At 45.1% G+C, this 18,968-nt stretch overlaps 1 protein-coding gene across 3 annotated transcripts in view; it reads left to right on the top strand.

Moving 5' to 3' along the window:
* The first annotated feature begins 390 nt into the window (after positions 1–390).
* Positions 391–18,968, top strand: part of wds (WD repeat-containing protein wds) — a 180,005-nt gene continuing 161,427 nt past the window's right edge. The window contains exons 1-3 of one of the 3 annotated variants that reach the window (XM_075881425.1): positions 391–583; positions 17,874–17,925; positions 18,060–18,153. In XM_075881425.1, the coding sequence (XP_075737540.1) occupies positions 18,085–18,153 (69 nt within the window). In that variant the 5' untranslated portion in view covers positions 391–583; positions 17,874–17,925; positions 18,060–18,084. The remainder of the gene's footprint in view (positions 584–17,873; positions 17,926–18,059; positions 18,154–18,968) is intronic. The other 2 variants (XM_037413056.2, XM_075881426.1) reach the window with 2 other exon arrangements.

Here is an 18,968-nt window from a genome sequence, read left to right as displayed (position 1 = left end):
CTTTTTTGTGTACTTCTGCCAGCCACTGAGCTCCCTTTCTTCTAATCTTTTCATTGATCAGAAGGGATGCAGCCCTTCTAGAGCTTAGAAAGTTTTCCCATTTTCTTTCAACATCATCTGTCGGTTCACCCCGCTGCTTAGCATGTCTGTGTTCCCTAGAGGCTTCCTGACGTTTTGCTATGGCTCTCTTAGCTTCCTCGTCCCACCAAATTTTGGGTTTGTGTCTTCTTTTCCGGGGTGACTTGTTACGCGTCTTAGCAAGCTCTAGCTCAAAGAGTCTAATTAGATTCCAACCAAGCTAAGAACAGCAGCGCCTCTAACGGGAGTTTATGACAAAACTTTCGCGCTCTCGGTGTATTCGCACGGAGCTGGGTACTGTCATTATTTTGAGCCTTTTAGGTCAGTCAGTGCCCGGATGTCTAGTTCGCCCGTCGTGTCGTTCCACCCTGTGTACGGTTGGTGCTCTTGGAAGACTTTTTTGCGATCGACCCGCGGTTGCAGTGGGACTGCGATGTGATTGTCGCCTGGAGCAACTTGTGGGCATCAACAGCGGGGAACGCATTCTTCTCACGCGTCCCACTCGGTCAGTACGCCTTGCTAGCGTGGCCTCACAGTGCGCGCAAATGCAGCCTCGGCGGGCGCGCATTTTCGCATATTTTGGAGCCTCGTTTTCACATCGATAGTATCATCGAAGCGCGCTACAGCCATTACAGGGCCTAGTGAATATTACTCAGCACTACTTTCTGTCGCAAGTACTGAGAGTGTTTTGTAAGACTACCGTGTACAGTTTTCGAGAAAGAAGCGCCTAGGAACAAACGTCCGGCGCATGATTGATACTGTTCGCTGTAGTGCGCCTCGTAATAAAACTGGTGCTTAATTGCAAAGTGCCCCGTCAGGTTAGTAGATCAAGCCCTGGCCGTGGAGTCGCAGTCTGAGGCGCACAGTTTGATCGGTACATGCCGCTTCATTCATGGGTAAGAATGGCTTCGTAAGTGGAAAGATAGCTTGCATCCAGTCGAGCACTGGAAGATGCCCTTATTCTGTGGAACTGACGCGTGCTAATAGTTTTGGGTAAAGTCTGTGTGAGCTTGTTTAGCGGAACGCGAGAGGAGTTGACAGAGCGCAGTGAAGAACACGTTGACGCCGCATTCCAAGGTCTCATCATTTGAAACTTGAAGCATTCGCCAGTTGAAAACGTGCCTGACAAGGTGTTATGGTTATGTGACTGCTGCAACCACATCGTTAGTTACTCAAATAGTGTTTGTGAGAGCTCAGTGAAGAGGCTTCGTCAAATTGGGGTCAGTAATTTTGTCTGCATGATTGCTGTTATGAGCATGAATCCATTGTAGAAGCGCAATAGTGCACGCTGTAGCAAAATCTATTTACACGAAATGAAGAAAAAGTGGAACGAGTCACTGAATCATAAATGACTTAAATGTACGCAAGATGTGTGCATTAAATGCTTTCATTGATGTGGCAGCAAGTTGTAGATGACGAGTAACAAGAAATATTTTTGGTTCCTATTTCATGTGCCTTGTTCATAACTCGAATGGTGATGATGTGCTCATCACTGACTCACTTTCAAGATGTATACACTAGTTATACAGTGAGGGCGACTTGCTTCGGACAAAGAACTTTATTTGGTCCTAAGAAGATGACGAGTCGGGGGTTACCATCTGCGGGCCGCACCCACGATGTAGCCGCGAGGTTGAGACTCTTGGGAGTCTCAACCCTTAGAGAACTTTTTTACGAACATACTTTAAAGGTACTGTGTGTACAAGAAGACGTCTGCCTAAAATGATTAACATACACACCTTCTTCAGTATGGTATTTTCTGCAGAAGATGACTATAATGCTCTCGCACCATCTGGTGTTGCTGGAATTATAATAGAGAAAAGCATGTCACTGTTTGCAGGTAGAAATGCTGCTGGAAGCAGAGGCCATTGTAGCTGTGCTCCTAAACCTATTACCATTTGCTCACTTTACACTCCCCCTCCCCCCCAAATTATCAGCTGGTAGCAGGCATCACGAGAGGCATCAAAACTAATTAACAAAAGTAAAATCACATATGAGAGGGAGAGAGAGCGAGAAAAATAATTTTATCGGTTTTGGGAGCAGGTCCCCACTTAAACGGTGGCCAGTAGGCAGTCTTTTTAAGTTAACAGATGTGTCTGTAGTGTAGTCGTACTGTCTTTCTTCATTTTTGAGCTTTGCACTGCTATGATATGTTTAGTGCCCAAGAACCAGCCAACTCACCCAGGAAGAAGTTACATAGAAAGTCACATTTTCTTGAAAGTCCCCTTCATCATTGATTGTTGGACTGTTATGCTGTCTTCTACATGACACGTCTTGTGTGGCCTTCCCAAGTTTATCAATAGGGGCACATGGCATAGAGTTTCGTAAATATACACTAGAGGAAACTCTGGTGCTAGTGTCTATGGGAGCTGCAATGCACGGTGCTTTAGCGAGTATGGGAATGATAGTACACAGATTTGTCTAATCTTCGTACCTCTGGCTCCATGTGTGTTCGTGTGGCTTGGAGCTGTTTTCTCACGAAACAAAAATGAACAAATGTTCAGCGGGTGCACTTTATCACCTTATTATTTTAGGCTTACCATTTCAAATCAGGTCACAAAGATCAAAAGGGTTCATTCTTTTCTTCGAAATGAAACCGAAACACAGCAATAAACGAAGCCACAAGTGCGATTTTCCGCGCGCAGGTACAGAGACTAGGAAAATCCGTACTACCTATCATTCCTATGGTCGCTGAACGATCGCAGCGCCTCAGTCCCCTCCAGTTAATTTTAGAAAACTTTATGGCACATGGGGCTTCAGTGTCCCATTTGGATTTGGTTTCACGTAATCACATGTATGACCTATCTGCAAGCTGCACAGTTCAGAATTCTTTGCGGTCATAGAAAAGCCTGTACTTGCATGTTGACCGAGGAGTTATTTTGTAGGTCACAAGATGGAGCCACTACATATTGGTAGAAGCTTACCTCACGGTCAGATCTGGGAGTAGCAATCAGAAATGGTGGCACTGTTAATCATTTTGGCAAAGAACGGGCACAAAACAGATGGAGGCACTGCTGCACCGTCCCATTTTATAGCCTTGCACAGTCTCCAGACAATGAACCAAAGTGTGAATGTGAGGCTCGAAGAATCAAATTAGCCTGTTTTGCGTCTGGCTTACTCTGATCCTGAGCCGATAGTTCGGGAAAATCGCAACCAGCGTCCACCACTGTATGCTCGGTAGATGCTGTGAGCGTTCCCCTTTTAAAAGGGCGGTGACAAATGTTACCAGGCCTGAAGAAAAAAAAATAGAGTTGGCCTAATGTTTTGTCTGAGATAGATGAAATCTATCTTATTATAGAGAGAGAAAAAAAAAAGCAAATTTATAGCCTAGTTTCCTGCTCTTTACGGCAGAATGTCCTAATTTTTCCTGCCACCTATTTTTTCACTACTTGCCCCGCCACGGTGGTCTCGTGGCTAAGATGCTCGTCTGCTGACCCGTAGGATCGAATCCTGGCTGCAGTGGCTGCATTTTCATTAGAGGCAAAAATGCTGTAGGCCTGTGTGCTCAGATTTGGGTGCACGTTAATGAACCCCAGGTGGTCGAAATTTCCGGAGCCCTCCACTACGGTGTCTCTCATAATCACATGGTGGTTTTGTGATGTTAAACCCCACATATCAATCACAATTATCAATTATTTTTCCTCTACTTAACGACTCTTCGAATTGCGAGACCACCTAGCACACATTAACACACGAATTGTTAAAGTCATTACTCTCTTAAAGTGCCACTCACCAGGTTTGACTATTTTGAGCTGACAAGCGCAACGCGTAGACGAGGCGTTCATGATCACGTCTGCCAAAATTTGCAACGCTACGCGCCGCGAAATGGGTCAAAATTCAAGATGAACGCTGCTCCCCTTCCCCTCTGCCAGCGCACGCCTAGAGAATGAGGGCATGACGTGGACGTATGAATGGCCTTACGTACACGGCAATGCAGTGACGTTGGTCATCTACGTAGACGACTCTGCTCTGACGTCAGCAGTATACCACGTGACATGGCAAAAATTATTTAACACAACATGCGTAGTTTATGTATTTGTTGCTTTAAGAGATTAATAAAACTTGAAATAAATAATGAGATGCAATAAAAAATTGTGCGGGTTTTTCTTTCATTTTTTCCCGTGAAATGCTACGAGATGCGCTGATGTGCCAGCATTTCGCATGCGTTCGTGTCCCCGTGGTCAGCACATTGAGCAGACAACCGTCGTGGAACGCTCCTACGCGTTCGCGCACTCATTGTGTTCATCTACTCTACCGCGTCTAAGCCAGCGTTTCCAAACCATCCCGCAGAAACAGGCAGAAGACTACAAAATGATGCTGGTCAACAAAGCAACGCTGCTGGCGTGCTCGGGGAATGGACTTGTTTGGGCACGTCATGCGCACGTCACCTCTTGGTCGGATGCCGGAAAGGGTGGGAAAGAGCTTTGGCTTGCAAATGCTACGCGGAGGAGCGGCAAGGGTTTCAAGCTCGCCTCCTCTCATCCTCGTTTCGCACCGCTTCAAAAAACCTGTTTTCTCGGCTCTTGATGAACCAATTCGAAAAATTTTTGTGGCAAAATGTTCCTCATCGGACACCCAACAACTTCCACTGTCTAACTAAAATACGGTATGGGGCCTGGTGAGTGGCCCTTTGAATTTAAAGCTATGCAAAATAATGCCTGCTAATGTTGATCTTCACATATAATCATTCTATATTTCTTCGTTCTATATTTCCTCGAATTATCTCAGCTTGCTTGCCAATATTTATGCAGACATAACAATTCTGTACTTCTTCATTCTATATTTCTTCTAATTCTCTCAGCTTGTCTATTAGCTGTTTGCTTCCTCTCACCCTCTTATGATGTTGCGTTCTGTTCGGTCACAGAGCGTTTAGAAAATAGCCCCCGGGGCACGATCTTGTACGTGTTGTGGGATGGAATGGTCTTATGTCACTGCAGGGGATTGGTCGAGGCTCATACGTAAATTTCCGATGGTCAGATAAGAAAACAGTGATCGAAACAGGCGGTGCTGTCATTATGTCATCTGTTAGGCAAAGAACGAACGAAGTCACTGTTATATCTGTAAAAACGAATATAGAACGATCTCCGTACATCTTGGATTGGATCGGAACGTAAAATCTAGGGCTGGAAAAGTGGATAAGTGTGTCCTGTTCAAAGGACCCCTGACAGCTAAAATTTTGTTTGTGACTTTTTACAGTGATTTGTAACTTTGCATATGATAATGCTGAAATTGAATTGTAAATGCTCTAATGCATTGTATAATTCATGCCAGCATCGTTGATTTCGAATGATTTTGCATCGGTTCGCAACGTCCGCGTAAATACCATAAAAAACTAGCGCCCCGCAGTGGGGCAGTGCTTGTGAGACTACGCGCGCTCAAGCTTCGGTGACGCTGAACGTGCTGTTTTCAAATTGGGGGACCTTAGGGTGATGAAGGATCAAACGATGTGGATGTGTTAAGTGTTTCCTTCTCTGAAAAAAAGGAAGCATTCCTGGCTTGAGCAGCCAAAACCACCTTGACACCAACCCGGCGCCAGTTAGGGTATTGTGCGTGCCTTGCAAATGTTCTCTGATGCCAACAATACTTACTTGACCTTTGCAATGTCCCGAGGGGATCCCCCATCTACGTCAAACCACAGAAAATCTCGAGTGCACCTGAACACTCGGACCAGCACGCACCCTTACTTTAAAACCAAATTAAAGTATCTTAAAAGCTATGCTCGTCGCTAATAGTCAGTCAGAAGTGCCCCCGTATGCAGGACTCTCAAACAACACAAGCATCTCGAGTTTCCAAATTTGGTGTAGGGGATCCTTTAATCCAATCTCGTGGTAACAGCTTGGGAAAATGCTCACCAGAACCGTAGCGAAGCATTTCGAGAAATTGGGATACGACCTAGAGATTCACACAAATTTATAATGTCATCATACTCTTCAGTGTCAAGCTTTAAAATACTACGCCCCCACACATTGATAATCAGTTATAGTGATTCAGTTACAGTAATTCTATAATTTTTTGTTTTTGTACACTAAAAACTTTTTAAAATTTATTACATGGTCTCGTAGCAGACAATCGAAAAGTGAATCGTTTGTATGGGCTGTTTACACCTGCTTGTTATGTGAAGTTGCGTTCCATTCTATTATAGAACGCACACAAGATTGCACCACTGTACTCCTGTGGTATGCCGTCGGCTAAGGTGAAGAACTGTCTTGACTCTACTTTCCTCTTCTCCTGTCTTTTCGGGATCAGGGCGCACACCGTGGGCGCTGACAACGTGCCCGAGGAATCGAAGCTCTTCGAAACCGAATTGGCACTTCTCTGGCTTGATAGTTAAATCTGCCGAACGGAATGCTTTTAACACTGTTCGCAGGCGCTTGATATGCTCCTCGAATGTAGCGGTGAAGATGACCACGTCGTCAAGGTACACTAAGCAACACTGCCACTTCAATCTGGAAAGTACAGTGTCCATCATGTGTTAGAATGTTGCTGGCGCACAACAGAGACCAAAAGGGAGAGCCTTGAATACATAGAGTCCGTCCGGGGTAACAAAAGCAGTGTTCTCGCGATCACGTTCATTAACTTCGATCTGCCAGTATCCACTTTTCAGATCTAGTGATGAGAAGAACTTGGCCCACCGAAGTCTGTCTAATGTGTCGTCAATACGTGGGAGGGGTTATACATTCCGTTTAGTCACAGCATATAATTTCTGGTAGTCGACGCAAAACCTTAGCGTGTTATCCTTCTTCTTCACAAGTACTATGGAGATGCCTACGGACTGCTAGAAGGTTGAATAACATCATCTTCGAGCATCTCCTGTACTTGAGTCTTGATAACTTCCTTTTCTTTTGGTGAAACGCGGTACGGGTGCTGGCATACCGGCCTGGTTGTCTCGTCTGTTATGATCCTGTGTTTTCCAATGGTCGTGCGTCGTACCTTTGAACTATTGGAGAAACAGCTGCCAAATTCCCGTACAAGGTCGTATAGCTGTTGACGTTGCATCACTAAAAGGTTAGGATTTACGGATATTACCTCGCAGACATCAGATGTTGGTTTCACATCCATTGAAGTTGTTTCAAGGCTGCATATTTCTGTGGCTTCACAAACCTCATGAAGAAAGGCTATGGCTGTCCCCTTTGCGATGTGCTGGAATTCGTTCCCGAAATTCGTCAGGAGGATGTCTGCATACCCGTTTCGTAGCTGGATAATCCCTCGTGCCACACAAACACCTCTTTTCAGGAAAATATCCATGTTGCTGTCTGCCACACCTTCGTAGTCACCAAACGTATCATTTCTGACTAGAACCATTACACTGCCCTGCAGCGGTACAGTCACATCATCGTCGACAATGCGCAGTGGAGTGGTGTATTGCTCGTCTGCTCGACCTACCTTTATAGCTTGTTCCGTCGACAATGATACGCTGGACCTCTACAAATTAATAATGGCACCATTTGCTTGTAGGAAATCCATTCCGAGTATAACTTCTCTCGAACATACGGGCAGGACAACAAAGTCACCAAAGTAAGTGAAACCTCGTATCTCAACTCTTGCGACGCATCTCCCGAGAAGAGTAATAAGGTGACTGCCTGCCGTACGTACTTGAGGTCTACTCCATTCGGTCAGAACTTTCCTGAGGCACTTGACTAAATCGTAGCTTATCACAGAGTAACCCGCACCGGTATCGATTAAAGCCACGTGGTCTAGGCCGTCAATCACCAACGGCAAGTCTGAAGCTATCTTCTCATTACTGCACTTTTTTATCTGGAGACAGTCGTCGTCGTCGTCACGCTGATGTCGCAGTCTTCGTATTTCGAATCACCAGCGGCCTCGCCTCCACAGGTCGCCCACTTCAGTTTCCCGGGTTTGGACTAGGCGAACGATGCCTATGTGCGTTTGGAAAGGAACGTGGGCTTGGCGAGCGCTGACATAGAGGGGATGGTGACTGCGGTTGATGACGATGATGCAGGTCGAAGCTCTGACATGAGCACAGGTATTCCTCGATGTCGGACGGCCTTTCACCATTTCGCGGACACGGTGCGTTGACCGCAAATCCTCGAAGACCAGCTTGACGATATCGGCAAAACCGGTAAAGATGGCCAGCCTCTCCTCAGTGGAAGCACAAAGGCCTACGTTGCGCATCTCGCCATACATCGCTTTTCCGAGGTCTTGTCTCTGTCGGAAGAGGTGCGCTGCGAGTTGCCTCTACGATATTGCGCGGGCTACATGTTGTCGGTGCGTAAGTACTAGGTGTCTCGAGATGCGCACAGTGGACAGCAGGCCGCCTGAGCACCTCAGAATAAGTTACCGCGCGTCGTGTCGGTGGTGCATCCCTCTGCGACTCCCGTATGGCCTGCCGAATTTCTTCTCGGACAACATCCGCAATAGATAGTTCCGGTGAAGCGGGTGGCTGCAGCTTGTGTAGTTCCTCCCTGACAACTGACCGGACGAGCTCCCGTAGAGTGTCAAGATTATCGACAAAGTTTGCCGAGAAGACCCCTGCTGATGTACAGGCTACGTCACGATTGTATTGCCGGGCTCTCTGCTGCAGCGTCGTTTTTATTGTTGTTGCTTCCGACCGAAACTCAGCAACAGTGCGCCGGGAATTGCGAACGAGTCCCGTGAACAGCTCTTGTTTTACCCCATGCATGAGATGACGCACCTTCTTGTCTTCAGTCATGTTGGGATCAGCTCGCTTGAACAGGGGGGACATGTCTTCTATGTACATGGCGACAGTTTCGTTTGTGCGTTGATTCTGTGCACGAAGAGCTGCTTCTGCCTTTTCCCGGCGATCATTGTTGCCAAACGTACACAGTAGCTGCCGCCGGAACTCTTCCCAGGACGTCAAAGATGCGTCAATGTTTTCGTACCACACTCGCGCTGCGTCTTCCACAGAGACGTATACATTGCGCAATTTGCCTGCTTCGTTCCATTGGTTTATGTTCGCCACCCTCTCGAAATGATCCAGCCAGTCTTCGGCGTCCTCGAACGGGTCACCATGGAACACCTTCGGTATGACGGGTTGGCTGACAATGAGCTGTGGTGGTGCAACTTGGCTAGTCACGGTGGTGGCGTTTCTTGTTTCCGTAGCTGATGCCATTGGCACAGGGGGAAGTGGTCCAAATTCTGGTGAATCCCCTTGAATACGGCGACTGATTTGTTGGTGCACCGGCGTAAGCTCCACGACTTGCGGATGGTCAGGGCTTGGACTTCGCTCTCTCGTGGGGTTTGGAATCATCGACCCCGTGCCTCCACCAGAAAATGTAACGAATGTAGCAGCCTCACAACAAGAATGTTCTATTTACACGGTTTATTAAGGGCAAACTTTTGCCCAAAGTGAACGACGCACAGCAATCAAGAAGATCCAAGGGCGGTAGTGCTTGTGAGCTTCTGCCTGGAGCACCTTCGTTCTCTTCTTCTTCACGCGCGTTAGCTGTTCGGCGGAGTACCGGGCGCATGCAGGGCCGGCTCGTGCATTGCGGATGGCTTCGTCGCTCGTAGTCGTGCCGTTAGCGCTTTTCTGGTTCCCGACGTCCGCGTTGCGCGAAGCAAGGGTAATTTCCTGTGGCACTATGACCTCTCAAATAGCCAAGAGTTGTCTGGCCTCTTCCTGCAAGTACGTTTGAAGTGAACCAGTCGACCGAACACGCTACACATCTCTTTTCGTGGCTGTGCAAATTTTTTCTGTGTGTTCGAAAGAGCCACAGGGGAAGTGTCCTCTTGAGGTTGGTGGTGTAAGCACGACTCTAGAGCCAGCTGAGTGTTCCTGCCTCTGTCTACTAAGTGAACATTCGTACCTGGTGCAAGTTGCAGGCAATATGGGGCTGTTGCTTTCATAGTTCTGGCAACCTTAGCAGTGCAGTTTTCTTCCTGCTCTACTCAGTGTTTTTCGCCGTCTTTGCCGAGTATATTTGTGGTGCACTATATCAGTCTCAACGAAATTCAGTACAGGATTGCTGATTTAGCCACTTTATTCAGGGTTCATGGGGGTCCTTGAAATCCTGTAACCCCCTCCCCCTTTTTTTTGAAAGTAAACATTGTCACACATTTCACAGCATTTCACCGTGCATTTCTGGAAATTTGGAAAAGGGAGCAGCAGAAAGATGAGAAACAGAAAAATTAAAGTTGTATTGAGGAGGAGGTCGAAATGCTAAGAAAAAAGAAACTAGAAGCCGTTGTTGAGGAATGAACGGCTGCAGCAGACTCGTATGCAGAATAGGAAGAGAGTTAGTGACCAGACATGCATCATCAAGTCAAAAAGCCTTAGGATGACAGCCAAGATCAAGCAGTTGGAGAGATGGTGGATATTGATATGAAAATTCGGAAAAACCAACAAAGCTTAGAAGGCTCTGGGTTCGGGCTAGTTGGTACTGATTCATAACTTATGCAAGAACTGAAGGCATGTATGTAAAATGAGCAAAGGACGAGTGCTCGTCTGACGTAGGTGCCTTCTGTACTTGCATGAGTTATGGATCAGTACCAACTTTCCCGAACCCAGTGCCTTCCGAGCTTAGTTGGTTTTTCTGAATTTTAATATCAATATCCATCATCTCCTCATGTAAGGTGAGCGAACGACACTCCGGTCGTCCTTTTCTCGTCTTACGTACGTGCCTTCACCGCTCGCATAAGCTATGGATCAGTACCAACTAGCCCAAACCCAGTTCCTTCTAAGCTTTGTTGGTTTTTCTGAATTTTCATGTCAATATCCACCGTCTCCTTATGTAAGGTGAGTGAAGGACGCTCCGGTTGTCCTTCGCTCGTCTTACGTACGTGCCTTTAGTGCTTACATAAGTTATAAACCAACAAAGCGTTCTGTAATAATTGTTTCTTAGGTTTTCTTATTTGATCCAAAGTTTGCACCTTTTGTCATACTGAAAGTGATTACCTATGCAAATTTAAGAAACTATGATTGAAAGTTGTCTAGAAAGAAAATGTCATTGGAGCAGTGTTTCTGATGTCTGCTCCAGTGATGTTACTCTTTTTCGATGACTTCTAGTGATTTCAAGCCTTTATCCTTCCTCAACATGTATTAATTGGGTCTGTAACAGACAATGTGGTCCTTGAAAATTCGCTCGCATAGCCTTGTAAGTCCTTAAAAACGCTTGAATTTTCATCATGTAAACGAGCATGAACCCTGGATTCAGTGGGGTAGATGGGATTACAGCACAGTTAATAAAAGACCATATAGAGGTCTTGGGTCTAATCTTGTGCCGTATATTTAACCACTCCTTGCATACGTACAAGGATGGTGGTCATTCTGACACTAACAGTAATAGCTTTGTACCTGTTTTAAGCATAATTATATTACATTTCTGAAATAATTTTAGCAATACAGATGAGAGTCTTAAAAAACAGAAAGCTCTAGGTGTGCAAAACGCACAGCACATTCACAGCGAACGCTGAAAGAGTGGCTTTTTTAGAGCCTTCTTAACGTGGTAGCGTTAAAGAAATAGTTTAGCAGAAATTCCGGACCGTGTGCTTATATTTGGGTAAACGATTTGGGAACCCCAGCTGGTCGAAATTTCTGGAGCCCTTCACTACGGCGGCTCTCATAATTATGTGGTAGTTTTTGAGACGATCAACCCCACATACTAACCAATCAATCGATCAATGCTTCCATTCTCGCAATAGAATCTTGTGTTGGTCTTTTTGTGCACGATCCTGATACAGTCGAATCTCGTTACAGCGATCCTCAGTATAATGATTTTTTCAGATTAACGACTTTTTCAAAAATCTTCTTTCAGATGTTTATTGATTTAATGTAAAATATTTTACTACTAGGGGTATTTTACTAGGGGTGCGGCGATGGCGTAGTGGTTAGAGCATCCGCCTCGCATGCAAGAGGTCCGTGGTTCAAATCCCGGTACCGCGCAGTTCCCAACCGGATTAAAAAAAAAAAATCCGCGTGTTGATGGAACTGCATTAAGAGGCCTGGGGTGCGGCCTCACCGGCAAACACCGCCGAGAACGCACTCCCTCACCAGAGAAGGATTGGCCACCCTGGTGCAGTATCTGGCCACTACCTCCCACATGATTACGTCAAATAACTCACGGCCCTCAGTCCCCAGCAGCTGCGAAGCAACTGACCACGGCGGCGGTCAGATCTGCAACGCAGCAGAGGGTGCTAAGAATCTCTGGATCCGGACAGGCCGCCATTGGAACCTGAACTTGGCAACGTTTAACGCTAGAACCTTATCTAGTGAGGGAAGTCTAGCTGTACTATTCGAGGAGCTAGAGGGTGTTAAATGGGATATAATAGGGCTCAGTGAGGTTAGGAGGACAGATGAGGCCTATACGGTGCTACAGAATGGGCACGTCCTTTGCTACAGGGGCTTGGCAGACAGAAGAGAACTGGGAGTGGGGTTCCTCATTCACAGAAACATAGCTGGCAACATAGAGGAATACTATAGCATTAATGAAAGGGTGATAGGTATCGTAATTAAACTGAATAAAAGATACAAGATGAAGGTAGTACAGGCTTACGCGCCTACATCCAGCCATGATGACGCTTCAGTTGAAAGCTTCTATGAAGACGTGGAATCGGCAATGAGTAAGGTAAAAACACAGTATACTATAGTGATGGGCGACTTTAATGCAAAGGTAGGGAAGAAGCAGGCTGGAGACCAGGCAGTAGGAGATTATGGCATCGGTACTAGAAACGCCAGAGGAGAGCTACTAGTAGAATTTGCAGAACACAATAATTTACGGATTTTGAATACCTTCTACCGAAAACGAGAAAACCGCAAGTGGACATGGAGGAGCCCTAATGGCGAAAATAAGAACGAAATAGACTTTATAATGAGTGCACACCCTGGAATCGTGCAGGATGTGGAAGTGATTGGCAAGGTACGATGCAGTGACCATAGAATGGTACGGTCTCGAATTCGCCTAGACTTGAAGAAGGAACGACAGAACTTGATACGCAAGAAGCCAATCAATCAGCTAGCACTGAGAGGGAAAGTACAGGAATTCAGAGTGTCACTGCAGAACAGGTACTCGGCTCTCAGTGAGGAAACCAACCTTAGCGTAGATACAATGAATGATAATCTGACGAGTATCATTATGGAGTGTGCAGTGGAAGTTGGAGGCAGGGTAGTTAGACAGGACACTGGCAAGCTTTCACAGGAAACGAAGAACCTAATTAAGAAGCGTCAAATCATGAAAGTGTCAAGTACAACAGACAAAATAGAACTGGCAGAGCTTTCGAAGTTGATTAATAGACGTAAAGTATGCGATGTAAGAAGGTATAACATGGAGAGAATTGAACACGCTCTGAAAAACGGAGGAAGTGTCAAAGCATTGAAGAGGAAACTTGGGATAGGCAAAAGTCGGATGTATGCACTAAGGGACAAAGAAGGCAAAATAACTACCAATATGGATAGGATAGTTAAGATAGCGGAGGAGTTTTACAGGGATCTGTACAGTAGCCGAGACAACCACGACCTTAATACTATAAGAACTAGCAGTAACCCAGATTACACCCCACCAGTAATGATAGAAGAAGTCAGAAAAGCTTTGGAGAGCATGCAAAGGGGCAAAGCTGCTGGTGATGATCAGGTAACATCAGATCTGCTGAAAGATGGAGGACAGATTGTGTTAGAAAAACTAGCCACCCTGTTTACGAGGTGTCTCCTGGCGGGAAGAGTACCAGAGTCTTGGAAGAACGCTAACATCATCTTAATACATAAGAAAGGAGATGACAAGGACTTGAAGAATTACAGGCCGATCAGCTTGCTCTCTGTAGTATACAAGCTATTTACAAAGGTAATTGCTAACAGAGTAAAGAAAACATTAGAATTCAATCAACCAAAGGAACAAGCAGGATTTCGAACAGGCTACTCAACAATTGACCACATTCATACTATCAATCAGGTAATAGAGAAATGCTCAGAGTATAACCAACCACTATACATAGCCTTCATAGATTACGAGAAGGCGTTTGATTCAGTAGAAATATCAGCCGTCATGCAAACACTGCGGAATCAGGGCGTAGATGAAGTATATATAAACATTCTGGAAGAAATCTACAGGGGATTAACTGCTACCATAGTGCTTCATAGAGAAAGCAACAGAATACCAATCAAGAAGGGTGTAAGGCAGGGGGACACAATTTCCCCACTGCTGTTTACCGCGTGCTTACAGGAGGTTTTCAGAAGCCTAGAATGGGAACAGTTAGGGATAAGAGTCAATGGAGAATACCTTAGTAACCTGCGCTTCGCCGATGACATTGCATTGCTGAGTAACTCGGGGGACGAATTGCAACTCATGATTAAGGAGTTAGACAAGGAGAGCAGAAAAGTGGGTCTTAAAATTAATCTGCAGAAAACGAAAGTAATGTACAACAACCTCGGCAAAGAGCAGCGCTTCGAGATAGGTAATAGTGCACTTGAAGTTGTAAAAGACTATGTCTACTTAGGGCAGGTAATAACCGCAGAGCCGAACCACGAGATTGAAGTAACTAGAAGAATAAGAATGGGGTGGAGCACATTCGGCAAGCACTCTCAAATTATGACAGGTAGATTGCCACTATCCCTCAAGAGGAAGGTATATAACAGCTGTATCTTGCCGGTACTTAGCTACGGAGCAGAAACCTGGAGACTTACAAAGAGGGTTCAGCTTAAATTGAGGACGACGCAGCGAGCAATGGAAAGAAAAATGGTAGGTGTAACCTTAAGAGACAAGAAGAGAGCAGAGTGGATTAGGGAACAAACGGGGGTTAAGGATATCATAGCTGAAATCAAGAAGAAGAAATGGACATGGGCAGGGCATGTAGCGCGTAGACAGGATAACCGCTGGTCATTAAGGGTAACTGACTGGATTCCCAGAGAAGGGAAGCGGGTTAGGGGGAGACAGAAGGTTAGGTGGGCAGATGAGATTAAGAAGTTTGCGGGTATAAATTGGAAGCAGCAAGCACAGGACCGGGTTAACTGGCGGAACATGGGAGAGGCCTTTGTCCTGCAGTGGACGTAGTCAGGCTGATGATGATGATGATGATTTTACTACTATGATTATCAGAATATCGAATGTTTCAGATTAAAGATCGAATTTTAACGCGATAGCACTAAAGAGCTCGTTTCGCAGAAATTTCGGTGTCGGTGTCGTTGGTTGTGAGCGAGAAATCATCATCCTATGCGTGACCGAAAAATCGAGAACGATGCAAATAAAATAAATAAATGATGAAAAAACCCTGGAGCAGAGTGGGGAACGAACCAGGGTTGTTTGGGTCCGAGTGTCGATCGAACCTGGGTCGAGACTTGTGTGGCAAGCGGATGTTCTACCGCACGGCCACGCCTCTGCTTGTGAAAACAATGAAAAGAACTTCCTCTGCTCGGAAATGCAGTGAAAGTAGCTTTCATGCTTCACAAACACATATGTCCTGTATACATGCGTCACAATGCAACGTGCAATATTGCAGTAATAATGTGTGGTACAAGCGTCCATTGCCAATGGGCGTCAGCATATGTGATTATCATAATGACTTCGTGTTTGAAAGCTGGTACCCCACTACGAAAGGCACACATACTACTGCGCCTATTCCTTGAAGGCTGCCGCGTACAGTAAGTGCATAGCAAATTCGAACAGGTTTCATGCACTAAGCGTTTGAAATAAGCACCAAGAACAGGATGTCCCTATCGCATTCAACTCATAAAGGCGAAGAAGCTTTAGGGTCCCCTAATTTTATTTTAGACACTCATCGGAAACTACTGCAAGCACTCTTGTATGGCACCCACTACACTCTGATAGGGTACACTCTGATACCTCTATGTATTTATATTTGATCTATAATACACATACAATCTGTTGCATGCATATAACATTGCACAGTACTGTAATTGCCCTGTCACAAGTATGTTTTCTTTTGTTTTGATTCATATTTTTCTTTTCTTGTTATGATCGAAGTGCACTTCTTATATCTACTTTGTTAAAACAATCTGTTCCTTCAAATTCATATTTTAGACCCCCTACTAGCAAGTGGCTATGATTCTAACCATTGTTGTGCGTTTTCATGTACCAATGAGAAATGAAAATAAAGAATGAAAGAATGTCAGGTGTATACTGGAAAATTAGACCAAAACGTCTCAGTAGTAGTTCCTGTAACTGGAAGTGGGCAGTCTTTCGCTCTAGCTTATCCCGAATGGGTTACCTGTGTACCACAGCCATGCGCACCTGCACTGAATGCATCCAATGATTAATTTGTCATCTGAGCTCACTGGCAGAGCTGTTGGCTCTCAGAGACAATATTAGTGGTAGTGACAGCATAAGCCCTGAGATCTGCTTCAGCGACATCGAATTCATCTTAATTTGCTTGTGTGCTAACAGTCATGTTGAAGCCTCGGAATGTCATTGCAGTAATGTACAGTGCAACGCGAGAACTTTATAGCAAGAAGCTGGGTGGTCATTGTTCTCTGTGGCCGGTAGATAACTTTCAAACAGCCTAATTTGCTACTTCTATAGGATTGTTGTCTTTCATGGTGCTAGCGGGAATCTAGCCCGTTGAAGGGAGCTCAACTTGCAGCTTATTTTGCCCTTGTCGATCCCTGTTCGGCAGATGCGGAGCAGCAGTCAGCCAAACACAGTAACATTAGCCAAATGAAGAACCCTTAATTACACTAGTGCCCAAAATATAGACAACATTTATAAAGGCATCTAGTGGCACCTTTGAGTTGAATGTGGCATGACCGCTTTGATGTCTTCTTATCTTCATGTAGCTGACTGATAATTTTAACAAAATGCCATGTCTGGTCTGTATATGTAGGGGTATTAGGACCTAGTGATACTGTCTTATACTATTAAAATGGTAACATTTTTGGCATTCTTTTATCCATGTTTCAGATGGAGCAATAATACCGCAACCTATTCTACGTGGTTAAAAAAAAAAAAAAAAAAAAAAAGAGAAGAGCTAGAAATGAGTGTTCCTAGAGTGCTGTGAAAATAAAAAGGGTTGAATTCACCGAACTCTTTAATGGTAGTGATTAGCATAGAATCTTATTGCATTGCTGCAAGATTGTGATGAGCATAAGGTGTCCTGTGTGCCCTGAATTGTCGTCCACTTGTTTAACGGGAGCTTTTGCAGGCGCCATGCTAAATTTTTGGGTACAAGGAGCGTACACTTATATTTGGCTATCCAAGTGATCATTTTTGAGGTTTTCCTACTTTGACTACCTTGTCAACAGAATATTGTTTCCAGGGCATAGATAAATTAGCATATTTTTTTGACTGCCAATGTTGGGGAAGCGATTTAAAGAGCAGTGCTTAGGGGACTCAAATGAAAGAGGGAATTGCGGCTTGGAGGTCATAGAAGGTTCAGTGTGGGGAGATGGATGGTAGGTATGACCGAAACCATGGTTGGATCAGGGTCGACAAATTGACGCCATGGCTCAGTGCAGATCCATTGAGAGACAGTCTAGGGTTTTGCACCCCACGGTTGGTGCCCTTAGGGCTGCCCTCAAGTTTTGGAAACAGCGAAATTCAGTGATTTACTGCTTGCTACGTGTTTCCTTGAGGAACATTTTTGGAACCTGATATGTCATGCAGACTGTGGAGGGTTGCAGGGGACGGTTGCAGGAATGCTTGGCACTGTTCGAGTTTCATGTAACTAATTTGACTTAGGGCAAGGTACCATAGCAAATGCCATTTGTGAGATTACCTCATGAGTTATTGTCATATTTTTTATGTATATCTACTCTTTTGGGCACTTTAGAGTTTTCTAAGCCTATGTACAGCCACTCTACATTTGGCATTTTAAAACGTTTGCTTCATTCATCAACCACTTGCTTAGCACTCTCTGACTGTACTTGGCTCTTGCAGGAGTATTTTCTTGGATGTGAGAGATCAGTCCTGGTGGCAGATCTGGTGTCAGGTCAGTAACCCTTAAGGCTTTGATGTGACGACAGCCGTGGAAAAATAATGCAAGACTTGTGATCTATAATTACTGCAAAGGATTTATGGGAACTCGGCAGCCAGCAAGAGATGCATGGTTTCTTTCTCGTGCAGGACAGGAGTAGTAGCCTTCTGAGAAATGGCGCAATCAAGCTCATCTAGTCTGGCAGGTTCCAAACCTGGGGACCCCTCAGCAGCTGCCAAACTGGTGAGATATTTGATGTTCATGCGTTCAGAGTTTGCATGCTGTGTTGCAACTTGACCGATTCTCATAGAATTACACTGAACTTATTGTGCACACAATAAGCTGGGCAGCAGTAAGCTGGGGCGAGAAAAATTCTATAAGGTGAAGCATGGATTGAGTGAGTGAAGAAACTTTAATAAAGGGTGGCCTCATATGAGGCTTGTTGATGGCCAGAGCAATGCCTCCTTTATAAGACCATGCCTCTCAATTTTTGCGCTACTGAATGCCTCTGTTCATGTGCCACTCGCGGCGTGGTACTACTGACACTATGACACTGCTGAGAAGGCTGCTGAAACGTATGGACTGTGATCAAGTTGCCCTACACTCGTCGGGTGTTGTGTTGGGTACGGCACTGTATTTTATTTAGTTTTTGACTATACCAGTGAAGCATGGCTCAAAAGCTTACATACCCGCCACGGTGGTGTAGTGGCTAAGACGCTTGGTCGCAGGATCGAATCCCGGGCCACATTTTTTATGGGTGCGAAAATACTTGAAGTCCCTGTGCTTAGATTTAGGTGCACATTAAACAGCCCTAGGTGGTCGAAATTTGCGTAGCCCTCCACTCCGGCGTCTCTCCTAATCATGTGGTTTTGGGACGTTAAGCCTCAACTATTATTATTATCAAGAGCTTACATGGCAAATATTTCATGTGATGCAAGCAGTGTGATTGCATGAGATAGCCTTCACATTCATTTCGCGATTTTGTTTCCATCACCCAAATTTCGTTATAAGTGAACCACATGGAACATGTAGCTATTGCATGTTTACACAGAGTACTT

This window comes from Rhipicephalus microplus, chromosome X (genome assembly GCF_043290135.1).
Source record: "Rhipicephalus microplus isolate Deutch F79 chromosome X, USDA_Rmic, whole genome shotgun sequence".
Classification (NCBI taxonomy): domain Eukaryota; kingdom Metazoa; phylum Arthropoda; class Arachnida; order Ixodida; family Ixodidae; genus Rhipicephalus; species Rhipicephalus microplus.
Note: the sequence above shows the minus strand (reverse complement) of the source record. Positions and strands in the feature narration are given on the sequence as shown.